This window comes from Urocampus carinirostris, chromosome 14 (assembly GCF_059441175.1).
Source record: "Urocampus carinirostris isolate Australia breed hairy pipefish chromosome 14, RoL_Ucar_1.0, whole genome shotgun sequence".
NCBI lineage: Eukaryota > Metazoa > Chordata > Actinopteri > Syngnathiformes > Syngnathidae > Urocampus > Urocampus carinirostris.
The window spans coordinates 28788259-28801127 of NC_142362.1; the positions used below are offsets into that span (position 1 = coordinate 28788259).

Below are 12869 nucleotides of genomic sequence, written 5' to 3' on the forward strand. Positions count from 1 at the left end.
CACCTTACATCTGCTCAGCTTTGCTCACTGAACCATATCCGTCTCTCTCTCTCTCACTCTCTCTCTCTTTCTCAATGGCTTTCTCTCTCTCTTCTCAGTTCTCTATCTTGCTTTATTTCTGTCTTTTTTCTCTACATTTTTCCCTTTTCATTTTTTTCTCTTTAAGCCTTCAAGTCATGTTTAGTTTTTTTTTGTGTGTGTATCGAGGGTGGACACTTTCCTTGAAATCAACACAAGAACAATACTTGTATTGTAAGGTGAGAAGTGTGTTATGGGAAATAATATGTTTTTAATTTTGTGTGTTTGTGTGTGTCTGTCTGTCATGGTAGGTCAGTGCGTGGTCGTGTGGCTCTTTGACTCTCACAGTTAAAAATTGCGGCTCTTTGTGTCAAACTTTCTTACCACCCCTTCTTTAGCTGCACCGCTTATCCTCAGTACGGTCGCAGGGGTGCTGGAGCCCATCTCAGCTGTCTTTGGGCAGTGAGCAGGGGACACCCTGAACTGGTTGCCAGCCAGTCGCAGGGCACACAGGGACAGACAATTAACCTAACATGCATGTGGAATGTGGGAGGGGACCGGAGTGCCCGGAGGAAACCCACGCAAGCACAGGGAGAACATGCAAACTCCACACAGGAGGTTCGATCTCATGACCTCAGAACTGTGCCGCACACGTGCTAACCACTGTTCCGCAGTGCTGCCCATAATGAAACTAATCTATTTAAAAACAAATTTAAATAATCATAACATGTAGATGACTGCACTAAACACACGGTCCTTCAAAAACGTTTAACAATTAATTCCTGGGACCAGTTTCATGTGTTTTTTCTTTTTGTTTTTTTATTTCAAATTTTGATTTTGCCTAAATTGGCCGTATCATGTTTTCTTATCAATTTGTGGCTCATGAGTTCATACAGGTTATACTTGCCTCATAAGTTAGCAGTAATTTTGGATTTAACCATATAGGAAACCCAATATTTGTATTCATGTTTTTTTTTCTATAAAAAAAAAAATCATCATACTTAAATTGAGCAAAAATGATCTGATAGTGAAACTAAGTTTTTAAAAAAATGTTTACCCCCTTTTTATTGTTTTTGTATGAAGCAATAGTTAAGATTGGCAAAAGTACCGTATACCACAATTTGTTTAAGTTTTTATCAGCTCGAGTTTGCAAATGGATGCAACGGGAATCGAATCAGAGTCGTGGCAGTGAGAGCACAGAATTCTAACCACTGGACCACCGGTGGTATAAATGGCATAGAAAAAGGCATTAGATCTATTACCATCATGATACTATTTTAATTCACGGAACCAGAGATTCATGTTAAAATCATTCTGTATTTCACATGTTGAATTAGGATCAATTTTATTCTATCCTGTTTTGAGCATTTTAAGTTACAAACGCTGTTGAATACATACAATTTGATTTGTATTTATTCAATGTCTTTAAAAGTCCAAATTCATCATCAGATACACCAAAGAGGTCGTTCCCTAGTCAAAATTTTTTATGTTTATATATATATATATATATATAATATAAAATCTCAGGACGACTTTCAATTCCCTCCATTCTCTAACAATTATCCGTCAAAACCCGAACAGACGGTGGACCCAGACGCGTAATGTTTTCACACAAGGTTTATTTTACGGTAAAGGGGCAGTCTTGCGCGGGAACACAAACGCCAGCGATTCGGCGATTGCTGGGCAGAAGAAGTTAGACGGAGAAGTCAGGTGCGGGAAAACAGGAAGCCAGGGGCAGACAGGACAGGACAGACGGGATCGATACCGGATACTGGCTACACAAGCAAGATACCGGACAGGACGGGATCGATACCGGATACTGGATACTGGAGCAAGATACCGGACAGGACGTGTCAGACGGGACAGAAGGGATCGATACCAGATACTCAAGCAGGATACCAGACAGAGTCAAAATACAAGTCTTGCAAGTGCAGAGGTTCGTTTACGGACTAACAAGGAGTGAATGAGAGCATTGAGTTTAAATAGGCGGGAAGCCAATCAGGCAATGAGCAGCAGCTGGCGCCAAATGGGCGGGCCAAAGTGAGGGCAATGGGCAACCGTGACATGATCTCTGATATTGTGAAAAAAGATAGTAAGGTCGTATAATACACATTGTCACTTTAAGTATGCTTTGTATTTATCAGAAAAAATATATTACTACTTTTAAGTATTCATTTTGTATCACTCTTATTACTATTGTTTTTTTTTTTAAAATACATTATTTTTCGTATTTTATTAGAATATCAGGTTAAAATACAACTTCTAAGTCTTATTTATATTATGTTTTGTATATGTTTTGTTTTTGCAGTGTACTGACTTTCCCTGCTCAGATGATTTTTGCTGAAAAAATAATAACAATACCCCATGTGTCGAGCATATAACATGTGCATCCTGAGTGCTGTGATAACCGCTTTCACACAGACATGAAGCAAAGAATAACATGCCGAGCCTGCCTTAGCATATTTTCAAATTTCCTTTTTAGACATGGGTATCGTTTTCCTATAGCCTCTGCCACAGAAATCAACAAAGGAAAATTAAGACAACACTAAAGCCAATATTGTAAGAAATATCATCAGAAACGTTGAAAATGGGTTTGAGAATGATTGAGGAAACACAGCCAGACAGAATAAAATAAACACACAATGTGCAAAGTGAAGAATTTCACAGCTAAAAACATGAACATTTCTATGCGCTCTAAGCGTGTGGGCCGGAAAAAAACAGAGCGAGCTCCTCTCGTACTTTGCGAGAGAACGTCTGGGACTTAGACAAGGAATGTTGATCTCGTCTTCCTGACTTACACTACTGTTGAAAAGTCTGGGCTCGCTTAGAAATGTCTTTATTTTTTAAGGACAAATCTCTGGAACGAAACCGAAATACAGTACACCCTTCCATTGTTAATGTGGTGTCGAACTCTTTTAGTTGCAAATGTCTGTTTTTAATGCAATACAGTGGCTTGCGAAACTAATTGGCCCCTTTGAACTTTGCGACCTTTTGCCACATTTCAGACTTCAAACATAAAGATATAAAACTGTAATTTCTTGTGAAGCATCAACAATAAGTGGGACACAATCATGAAGTGGAACATATCTTATTGGATACGTTTTTTAACAAATAAAACACGAAAAAGTGGGTGTGTAAATTATTCAGCCCCTTTACTTTCAGTGCAGCAAACTCTGTCCAGAAGCTCAGTGAGGATCTCTGAATGATTCCATGTTGATCTAAATGACTAATGATGATAAATGGAATCCACCTGTGTGTAATCAAGTCTCTGTATGAAAGTCTGTTTAAAGCGCAGAGAGCATCATGAAGACCGAGGAACACACCAGGCAAGTCCGAGATACTGTTGCAGAGAAGTTTAAAGCTGGATTTGGATACAAAAAGATTTCCCAAGCTTTAAACACTGTGCAAGCAATAATATTGAAATGGAAAGAGTATCAGACCACTGCAAATCTACCAAGATCGGGCATTCCCCCTAAACCTTCAGCTCATACAAGGAGAAAACTGAAGAGAGATGCAGCCCATGATCACTCTGGATGAACTGCAGAGGTCTACAGCTGAGGTGGGAAAATCTGTCCATAGGACGACAATCAGTCGTATACTGCACAAATCTGGCCTTTATGGAAGAGTGGAAAGAAGGAAGCCATTTCTTCAAGATATCCATAAAAAGTGTCAATTAAAGAGTGCCACAAGCCACCTGGGAGACACACCAAACATGTGGAAGAAGGTGCTCTGGTTAATTGAGACCAAAATCGAACTTTTTGGCAGCAACGCAAGATGTTATGTTTTACGTAAAAGAAGCACATCTCATCACCCTCAACACACCATACCCACAGTCAAGCATGGTGGTGGACCTGCTGTTCTTTAGCAGGGACAGGGAAGATGGTTAAAATTGATGGGAAAATAGAACGAGCAATATACAGGACCATTCTGGAAGAAAACCTGATGGAGTCCGCAAAAGACCTCAGACTGGGACGGAGATTTGTCTTCCAACAAAACAATGACCCAAAACATAAAGCAAAAGCTACAAGGGAATGGTTCACCAAAAAAACATATAAAGGTGTTAGAATGACCAATTCAAAGTCCAGACCTCAATTCAATTGAGAATCTGTGGAAAGAACGGAAAACTGCTGTTCACAAACGCTTTCCATCCAACCTCACTGAGCTCGAGCTGTTTTGCTAGGAGGAATGGGCAAAAATATAAGTTTCTCGATGTGCAAACAAACAAGAGCACAATAATATTTGAGTCTTTAGTTTGAGAAAATAGACGTCTCACGGGTCCATAACTTGCAGCTTCGTTAAATAGTACCCGCAAAACACCAATATAGACATTTATAGTGAAGAGGCGACTCCAAGATTCTGGCCTTCAAGGCAGAGTGGCAAAGACTGAGATAGGGCTGCACTGACTAGTCGACAATGAATTCCATTGACGACTATTGTCGCCAGACACAATTTTCCAACAGAGTGAGGAATCTCTACATGAATATAATCTCTTCTGAAAGTCGCTCAATAGCGTTTCTAGCTTAAGCGGTAGCATAAACATACAGGGACGGCGGCATCAACCTCAAGGACAGGTCTATCCGTCTATAGTTTGGGAGCATTTTAGACTGGATACGGCCAATAAAAAGACGACTTGCATAGTATGAATAGAAGACGTTATGTGTAATGGCAGTAGCTCGGTAAAGCACGTCGGAACGAAACATTTTTGACTCGCCTCTGTAAGATTCAAGTAATATTAAAGCTAATACCGTTTTGATGAGATACATTGTACATTTTATACTTTGGATTACTTTCTATCCTATCATTATGGGTTTTAAAATGCAAAAATGCGTTCATTCGAGGATTCAACTCCTTGCCCTGAAGAATTCTCATGCTGGCGTGATGAGGGGCCCCTATCGTGGCACAAAGATTCCACCTGCTGCAGGGACGTCGAACTTTTGGACTAGCATGTGACGTCATCCACTCCGCTTTGGCTAAACTACAACAAAGCACCCTGAGGGCATCCTGTTAATTTGTTAATAAAACAACAAAGAAGACTGCTGGAAGTGTGAATTTCCCTACGGGGATGAATAAAGTATCTAGCTATCATTCTATCTATCTTTTAAGCTTGTGGGCAAGATCTCATCCCCGACATGCACCATTGTTTTGTACTTCGAGGTGCAAACTTCTACCCAGCCTCTCCACACTCTGCTGTGAATCACTCCAGTGAGAGCTGAAGATCACGATTTGAGGAAGGACCACCTAGCAGGGATGCAATGCTGAGGCCCACAAACCAGACCCTTACTATGGCACGGCCGTGCCGAAAAATTCTGTCCATTAAGGTTATGAGCAGAACCGGTGACTATCGGTAGCCTTGGGGAGTTCAACTCCTACTGGAAACAAATCCAATGCCGACCAAACTGTGGCGAAGTTCATACAGGCATGGAAACACCCCAGATTAGACCTTCCTGTACCTCATACTCCTGAAGCTACACCACTTTATACTTGAGTAGTTTTCCCCAGTATTATTATTGTCAGACCCCACTGCTTGTCAGTGATGAGGTCCTGCTCATCTCTGAAGAGCGGGATGAAGCTTTACACCGAAAATCAACGATGACTAGATGATGAAGGTGCTGTATCTGGGTCAGATCAGGAGGCTTCTCCTGCGACTGGTAACCATTGAACTATTTATTTGCCTGTCCCTAAAACAATTATTTATGGATTTATGTATCTCCTGACCGAACACAGCACATTAGTTTTATATTGTGCATTTTTATTTAACTTTTTTACGAATCTGCAGTATGTTCAATGAAGGTCACGATCGGAACAAACGGTAGACCCAAATGCGTAACGTTTTACACAATGCTTTATTAAGGGATCGGGGAAGTCAGGGACAGGGGAAAAGACAGCAACCTGGTGCTTGCTGGACAGGTGGAACAAGTCGGGTAGCCTGGAGAGGAGAATGAAGCGTGATCCTTGATCAGAACAAGTCGGGTAGCCGGAATGGAAGGACAAAGCGTGGTCGGGGATCGATACAGGAAACAGGGACCAGGCAGGATACGGGTAGCCAGGACAAGCTTGGGTCGGGGATCTATACAGGAAACTGAAACATGCGGGATACGAGAACGGAGTTTGGACCTGCTTAAATCGGAGAAGGACTGATTAGGGAACGAGTGGCAGCTGGGGCTGAAAGAGTCAGCGCAGGTGAGGGCAATTGACAAATCATAACAATAAAATATGTATTTTCCATTGTACCCATGTTAATTAAAATAAACAAAATTAAATAAACGTAATGCTAAATTAAAAATATATATATAGTTTTTATTCGACTAATCGTTTAAATAGTCGGTGACTAGTCGACTAATAATATAGTTGTTAGTTGCGGCATAAATCTTAGTCTGACCGATAAAAAGAAGAGATTAATATGGGCAGAAAAAACATTGGACAACTTATTTGAAATATAAAAGTGTGATATATTGATGGAAAATACAAAATTGCGTGAGTGAGCCCAAACTTAAAGTTTGTATTTTGTATATTAAAGTGTATTTTGTGTGAAGAGGGGCGCAGTTTGGCAAAAAGTGCAGCCGAAGTCCTGCTGATGCATGACTGTTGTCAGTGTTGTCAGCGTACAGTGGTGGCTTGTGTGCCTTGTCTCTGCTCGGCTCTCCGGTTCCCACTCCCTCGCTCTCCACCTTCTTAAACACTTGTGCTTTTGTTTGCACTACTACAGTACAATAAGTAGATGTTTCCATTTGCAGAGCAACATTAGCATTCGGATTGTTCTCCTCCATGACGTCATCCTTCCTGTTCAAGTACTTCGATGAGGAGACACATCATATATTGTATGCTACACATAAACTGATGATTTTATGATCCTTGAAAATGGTTGAATTCTAATGTTGGAAAGGGCTTGAATTTTAGGTGAAGTGCTTTTAATACTTGAAATTGTTGCCATTTTTTGTCAAGAAGTCTTCTTAAAAATGACCCTAACACTGCTCTTTGGTAGCTTTGCGTTGCCATTGCATTTCTTCTTCCTTTGTGATTAACTAGAATAGAATGGAATAGAATAGAATTTACTTTTATTGTAATTCTTTGTAACAATGCACACAGAACGAAATGTCGATACACCTGACCCGTAAAGTTAAACTGTAGCGAGCCGATGCAGCCGCAGCCAAACAGGACGCAGCCATTTTAGTCATTAGGTGCCCAAACCCCCCAATTCCAACCTTAATGCTGAGCACCAAGCAGGGAGGCAATGAGTACCAATGTTGTAAGTCTTAGGTATGACTCGGCCAAGGATTGAACCAGCGACCTCCCAGTCTCAGGGCGGGCGCCTTACCATCTAGGCTACCAAGCTGGTATTAGTTTGTATGGCATTGTCCTAAGAAGCTCATTGTCGGGTCACTTCCAAAAAGACACCTGAACAGGGTACGATAGGCGTGCATTACTGCAACAATTATGGAGATGTAATATGGGTCATGAAAATAAATAAGTCTTCCAGTTTTTGTTTTTGTTTGGGTACCTCTTGTCAGAAATATGGCTGACAATCATGTCAGCTCCTTCCATTTAAGCCCCATGTTGTTTAATAGAAACACATTTATTGAACAACACATATTTTAAAAAAATGCCTGTTTGTATAATAGTTCATGTATTTTTTTTTTATTATTTAAATCAATGTTGTTGTTTTACCCACCAGGAGGTGCTAAAAATGCACAATGTCCCTTTAAGTATCATTTCTATTGTTATTCTTCAGCAGAAACATGTAGTAAAACAGATTTTAAAAAATTGATAACTTTACAGCAAAAATGATTAACCAAAATGAAACACCTGTATTACATCCTTAGCCACGATGACCACAAATGATAAGAAAAACTGTATTATCAATTGAGACACCAAGATGTATATAGTTCAGTAGACATTCAAAATGAGGAGAGAGGACATCAATGGATGTTGAACTTGCAATGAGAAGAGTTTTTTTAGTAAACAGTTGCAGAAAGCCGATCTGTTCTAATAGGTGTGGACATCAAGGAACGGCAATATTAATGGCCGATAGTGACTATGATGTAAACAGTGCATATTAGTGAATATAATGAAAAACTGTGAGGTATAATAGTCAAAATATCGAACTGCCATCCGATGCAATATCCTTTCAAATAGAAAACAATAATCAAATTTTTAAAAAGTCAGTTAATGATAATTTGAGCTGGGCAGCACGGCAGCGCAGTGCTTAGCGCGTGGGTGGCATAGTTCCGAGGTCATGAGATTGAACCTTCCAGTGTGGAGTTTGCATGTTCTCCCCATGCTTGTGTGGGTTTCCTCCGGGCACTCCGGGTTTCCTCCCACATTCCAAAAACATGCATGTCAGGTTTGCCGGTCCAAATTGTCCCTAGGTGTGAATGAGCGAGCGAATTGTCTGTCTCTGTGTGCCCTGCGACTGGCTGGCAACCAGTTCAGGGTGTCCCCTTCCCACTGCCCGAAAACAGCTGAGATGGGCTCCAGCACCCCCGCTACCCTACTGAAGATAAGCGGTGCAGATAATGATTGGATGGATGGATAGATGGATAATTTAATTTAATTTTTCACAGAACATGCAACTTTTTAAACCTTTTTCGATGGATGCCGTTTCTCGATTTTTTTTTAATGAACAAAAGTATGCCTAGGCTCTGAAAAGGTTGAGAAACAATGGCTTACTGAACCACACATGAAATGCAAACATGGTAGCCTCGGAGGTGAGCTTTTGAGTAAAATCCCGGCCCGCCTCGAAAACGACTACAACGTCCAAATAACTGCAGCTAAATAATGCATTGCTGCCAACACAAATGTTCTAGTCGGCCATCGCTCCCAAGAACAGCAAATTGAAAACAGACAAGGATTCCCCAATGAATTTCAGGGAATTCAAATATCAGAAAGCTCTCAGCTTGAAACTTGTTTCCTTGTTTTGTTTCATTAGTTAAAACAGCTATTAAAAAACTGAAAGGAGAAAAAGGAAAAATAACAATAGAAAGAAAGAGGGAAAGGAAGAAAGAGACAGCAAGGAAGTAAAAGAAAAAAAAGAAAGAAAGAAAAAGAGGGAGGGAGGGTGGTATGGAGGCTGAAAAAAGGGAAAGAAGGAAGAATGGAAGGAAGGAAGGAAGAAAGAATAGGAAATAAGGGATAAAATAAAAAAGGAGAAAGAAAAAAAGAGATAAAGAAAGCAAGAAAGTTCTAAAAGAGAAGAAAATCATGCCAACTGCTAGAAAATAATTTCATATTCCAGTTTTAAAGATTAAAAAGAAACATGGATTTCATTTATTTCATATTTACTTTTTTCTTTTTTTTTTTATTGAGTTTTGATTTTTGTAATAATCTTAAGCAACCTTCCTGCGCATTTATCATCCTCCCTTTGGTTTTACAAAAGCGCTGCCCAAGCCTCAGGTGATCTACAAGACCACGTCGGCCGGCCTGATCGAGGCTAACTGCAGCGCGGTGTCACGGCCGCCGGTGGAGATGGTTTGGAACGTGGAGCGGGACAATCGTACCTTGGGCCCCCCCGTCACTCTGCTGCTGCCTCGGGACGATGGTACCACCCTGGTGGTCAGCACGCTCAACCTGCGCTCGGGCCTGCTCAAAGACGTTTCCGTCAAGTGTCTGGTGCACCACAAGGCTCTGGAGGCACCCATCGCCGTCTCCATGAACACCAAAAGTCAGTCCGAGATCTCTTAAATGCGTCAATATGCATTGAGTTGGCCACAAAGCAGGACACACGTCCATTTTCTAGACTGAAGCATCTCTTGTTCTCCTAGTTGGGACGGCCTTGGCCATCCTCATCTCGGTGACCACAGTAGCGGCTCTGCTGGTGCTGGCGCTCTGCTTCTGTCTTTGGAAATGCTTCCTGCGCAAAGAAGGTAAGACTATGGTGTCCTTTTTTTCCAAAAATGAAAATGCAACAAGGTTGGTTTGAAAATTGAGGGAAACATATTGTAAAGCAGTGTTTTTCAACCAGTTCGCCAGCACACACACAGTGGTAATGTGACATTTGCGAACGTAACGGCTCAATGAGCCAGCTCTTAGAAGTGAACGACAGGAGCCGGCTCCCTTCCAGACCCTTTTTTTCTCTTGAAGGAGCACGTGGTTGGTCAAAAACAAAGAAAAAATATTTGAAAGTATTTACCTTCTAATCTGTAGAAGTGATATGTTAATCACTTAAAGGGACAGTGTGTATTACTTAGCACTTCCTCATTGGAATAAAATAACCTTCTTTCTTTTCCAAAAACAACATTGCTTTGAATAATAAGCAAGAAACAACAAAACAATTATTGTTTTTGATTTAAACAATGATAAAAAACATGTAACACATATAAACATGCATTTGAAAAAATACTTGAGAAAGGTTGAGAGATGTGCTTTTTTTTTCATATAACATGACTGTCTATAATTGTCGGCCATCTTGTTGCTAAGGGTACTCTAAAAACTGAAAACTTTGTGAAAGGCTTTTCAGCAAAAAATATGGGAAAAAAGGTCTCCGTACTTTGTAATCGTCCTTGTGCTTTGAAGTACTCGTTTTTTGTTGCATTACAGAATAGAAGGACATCTAGTGGTCAAATGTTACACATTGTCCCTTTTAAAATAAAAATATTACCAAGAAAATGGTAAGTTGTACTGTACAACAAAAATGAGTGCAATAACTAATTTGTGCTTTGTAGCACTCGTTTTTTTTGGTTGCACTAGTGGTCAAATAATACACAATATCCCTTTAGGTGATTTTTTTAATGAAATTCAAAACACTTCTCTTCATTATCTTCCTAACTGGTATAATAACATCCACACGTCATATATTCTCAGCTATATCTGCTTTTAGCTATCCTTAACATGTTCAAAAAAACTTTACCAGTCTTTTTCTGTGGTGTAAAATGGCGGATATCAACCTGCTTTTGCCTGGCGTTATCGCCATCTAATGTTGAGGAGTGTGATCGAGGTTTCTTTTCGTAACATTTTGCCTAGGTAAAGGCCCGCGACCCACTATAAACGGGCCTCCGACCTACATTTGGGTCCTGACTCACCGGTTGAGAAACATTGCTTTAAACAATATAGAATAGAATAGAATACAATAGAATAGAATATACCTTTATTGTCATTGTTATAAAATGGGTTGAACATATTGTGACAACGAAATTGGACGTGGCACTCCAGTCTCACATTTAACAGTGAGGATAAAAGAAAACAAAGAAGATAAAGGAGCAAAGAAGATAAGGTTATAATTTACACAATATAAAGGAAGAAAGAATATAAAGGTTATAATTCACACAATATTTACATAAGAAATGTGGGCATGTATAGGATGTTTAATAGGCAAACTGATGCGGTTAGCTGTTACACTTCAAAATGGCTTCTGCTACTGACTCCGCTCATTCTTGTTGCAGCGGATGACAGCTGATAACTTCGGCGCCGCAGCCGTTCGTTCGTCATGGAGGGCCGACTTCATACCTTCACAGGATGTCAATCAGCAACGCTTCAGTTTCGGAGCTGCAACCTGACAACAGTCATCTTCACACATTCTTGTATATAAGTTCAGGCAATTCATTTAGCTCTCTTCTGTATAACGTAAATTCAGGACTACAAGCTGCTACTTTTTTGCTATATTTTAAACACTCGGGCCCTAAATATAGTGCGACTTATCCTTTATTTTTTTTATGGTGGCAGCACAGAGGAAAACTGCGAGCTGCTCTTTTCCAAAACGCCCTCCAAATAAAAAATACTGCGGAGACGTCTGGAAACATTTATGACCCCCTTCGAGAAAAGATAGTCCATGTTTTTGCCCACGTGATTCATATAATACATAACAGAAGCAAATCAAAAGGTTTCACAGGATTTTATTCAATATTTACAACGTTCTTACCGTATTTTAACTTTTTCAGCCACAAATCAAATCTTCGAACTGTGCAGTGAAAGTTATCCTTCAAAAACGATATTCTCTCCGTATCTTTGGTGACAATGTTGCTGAAGTTTCCCTTAATCCTCGAGGAACGATAACAAGCCAACGTAATTTGGTCCATTACCGCAGAAACCACCAATGTATAAATGAGTCCATGTTTTTGCCAAGATTATTCATTTAATATTACAACAGGAGCAAAAGGTTAGGTGTAACAGTAGTTTAATCAAAATTTCCACTTTTTCACCTACAAATCAAGTTCTCAATTTTTCGAAAATTGAACAGCGGTGGGAGTTATCTATCCAAAACACTTCTCTTTCCATGACATAGATGTCATTAGCAGGTTCCTTTATTACTACAATAACAAGCAAATGCAATTGTGTCCAGTACTGCAACAACCACGACTGACAACAAAAATAAACAACGTCCACTATGTGGCAATCTAGCACTATTCTGTGCAATGAAAATAGTGCAATTACATTTAGCAGCAAACCAATTTGAGATTACATCTAACAAAATAGTGTAAATTTCAGAATACAAGGTGCTTCTTTTTGCTCCATTGAACACTGTGGCTTTAAATATGGTGCGGCTTATTCTTTATCATTCACCGAGGAGAACATTGAGATGTTCTTTTCCACAACTCATGCGCTTTTAGGGGAAAAATTGGTGGATGTTTTTGCCAACATTATTGATATAATACATCACAGGAAGAAAACGGGAAGTTTGACAGTACTAATCAAGTCATTCGTTTTTACATCACGGTTAAACAACATCCTGTCCAAAATACTACACTTCTCTTTCTAGAACATCTTTTTCAATGTATCATCTGTGTCACGGAAATTTCCTTTAATCCACGAAGAATGATAACGAGTAAACGCAATCTGGTCCATCACAGCGGAAACGACCAACGACAACCACACAAATAGACACGTCTGTGTTGCAATCAGGCACTATTCTCTACAGTACA

The 12869-nt window shown here is 39.9% G+C and overlaps 1 protein-coding gene across 1 annotated transcript in view; it reads left to right on the forward strand.

The window, feature by feature from the left end:
- Positions 1-11737, forward strand: part of LOC148353120 (OX-2 membrane glycoprotein) — a 31839-nt gene extending 20102 nt beyond the window's left edge. The window contains exons 6-8 of the mRNA XM_088353377.1: positions 9392-9676; positions 9777-9878; positions 11394-11737. Coding sequence (XP_088209503.1) covers positions 9392-9676; positions 9777-9878; positions 11394-11407 — 401 coding nt within the window. The 3' untranslated portion in view covers positions 11408-11737. The remainder of the gene's footprint in view (positions 1-9391; positions 9677-9776; positions 9879-11393) is intronic.
- The last annotated feature ends 1132 nt before the right edge of the window (positions 11738-12869 follow it).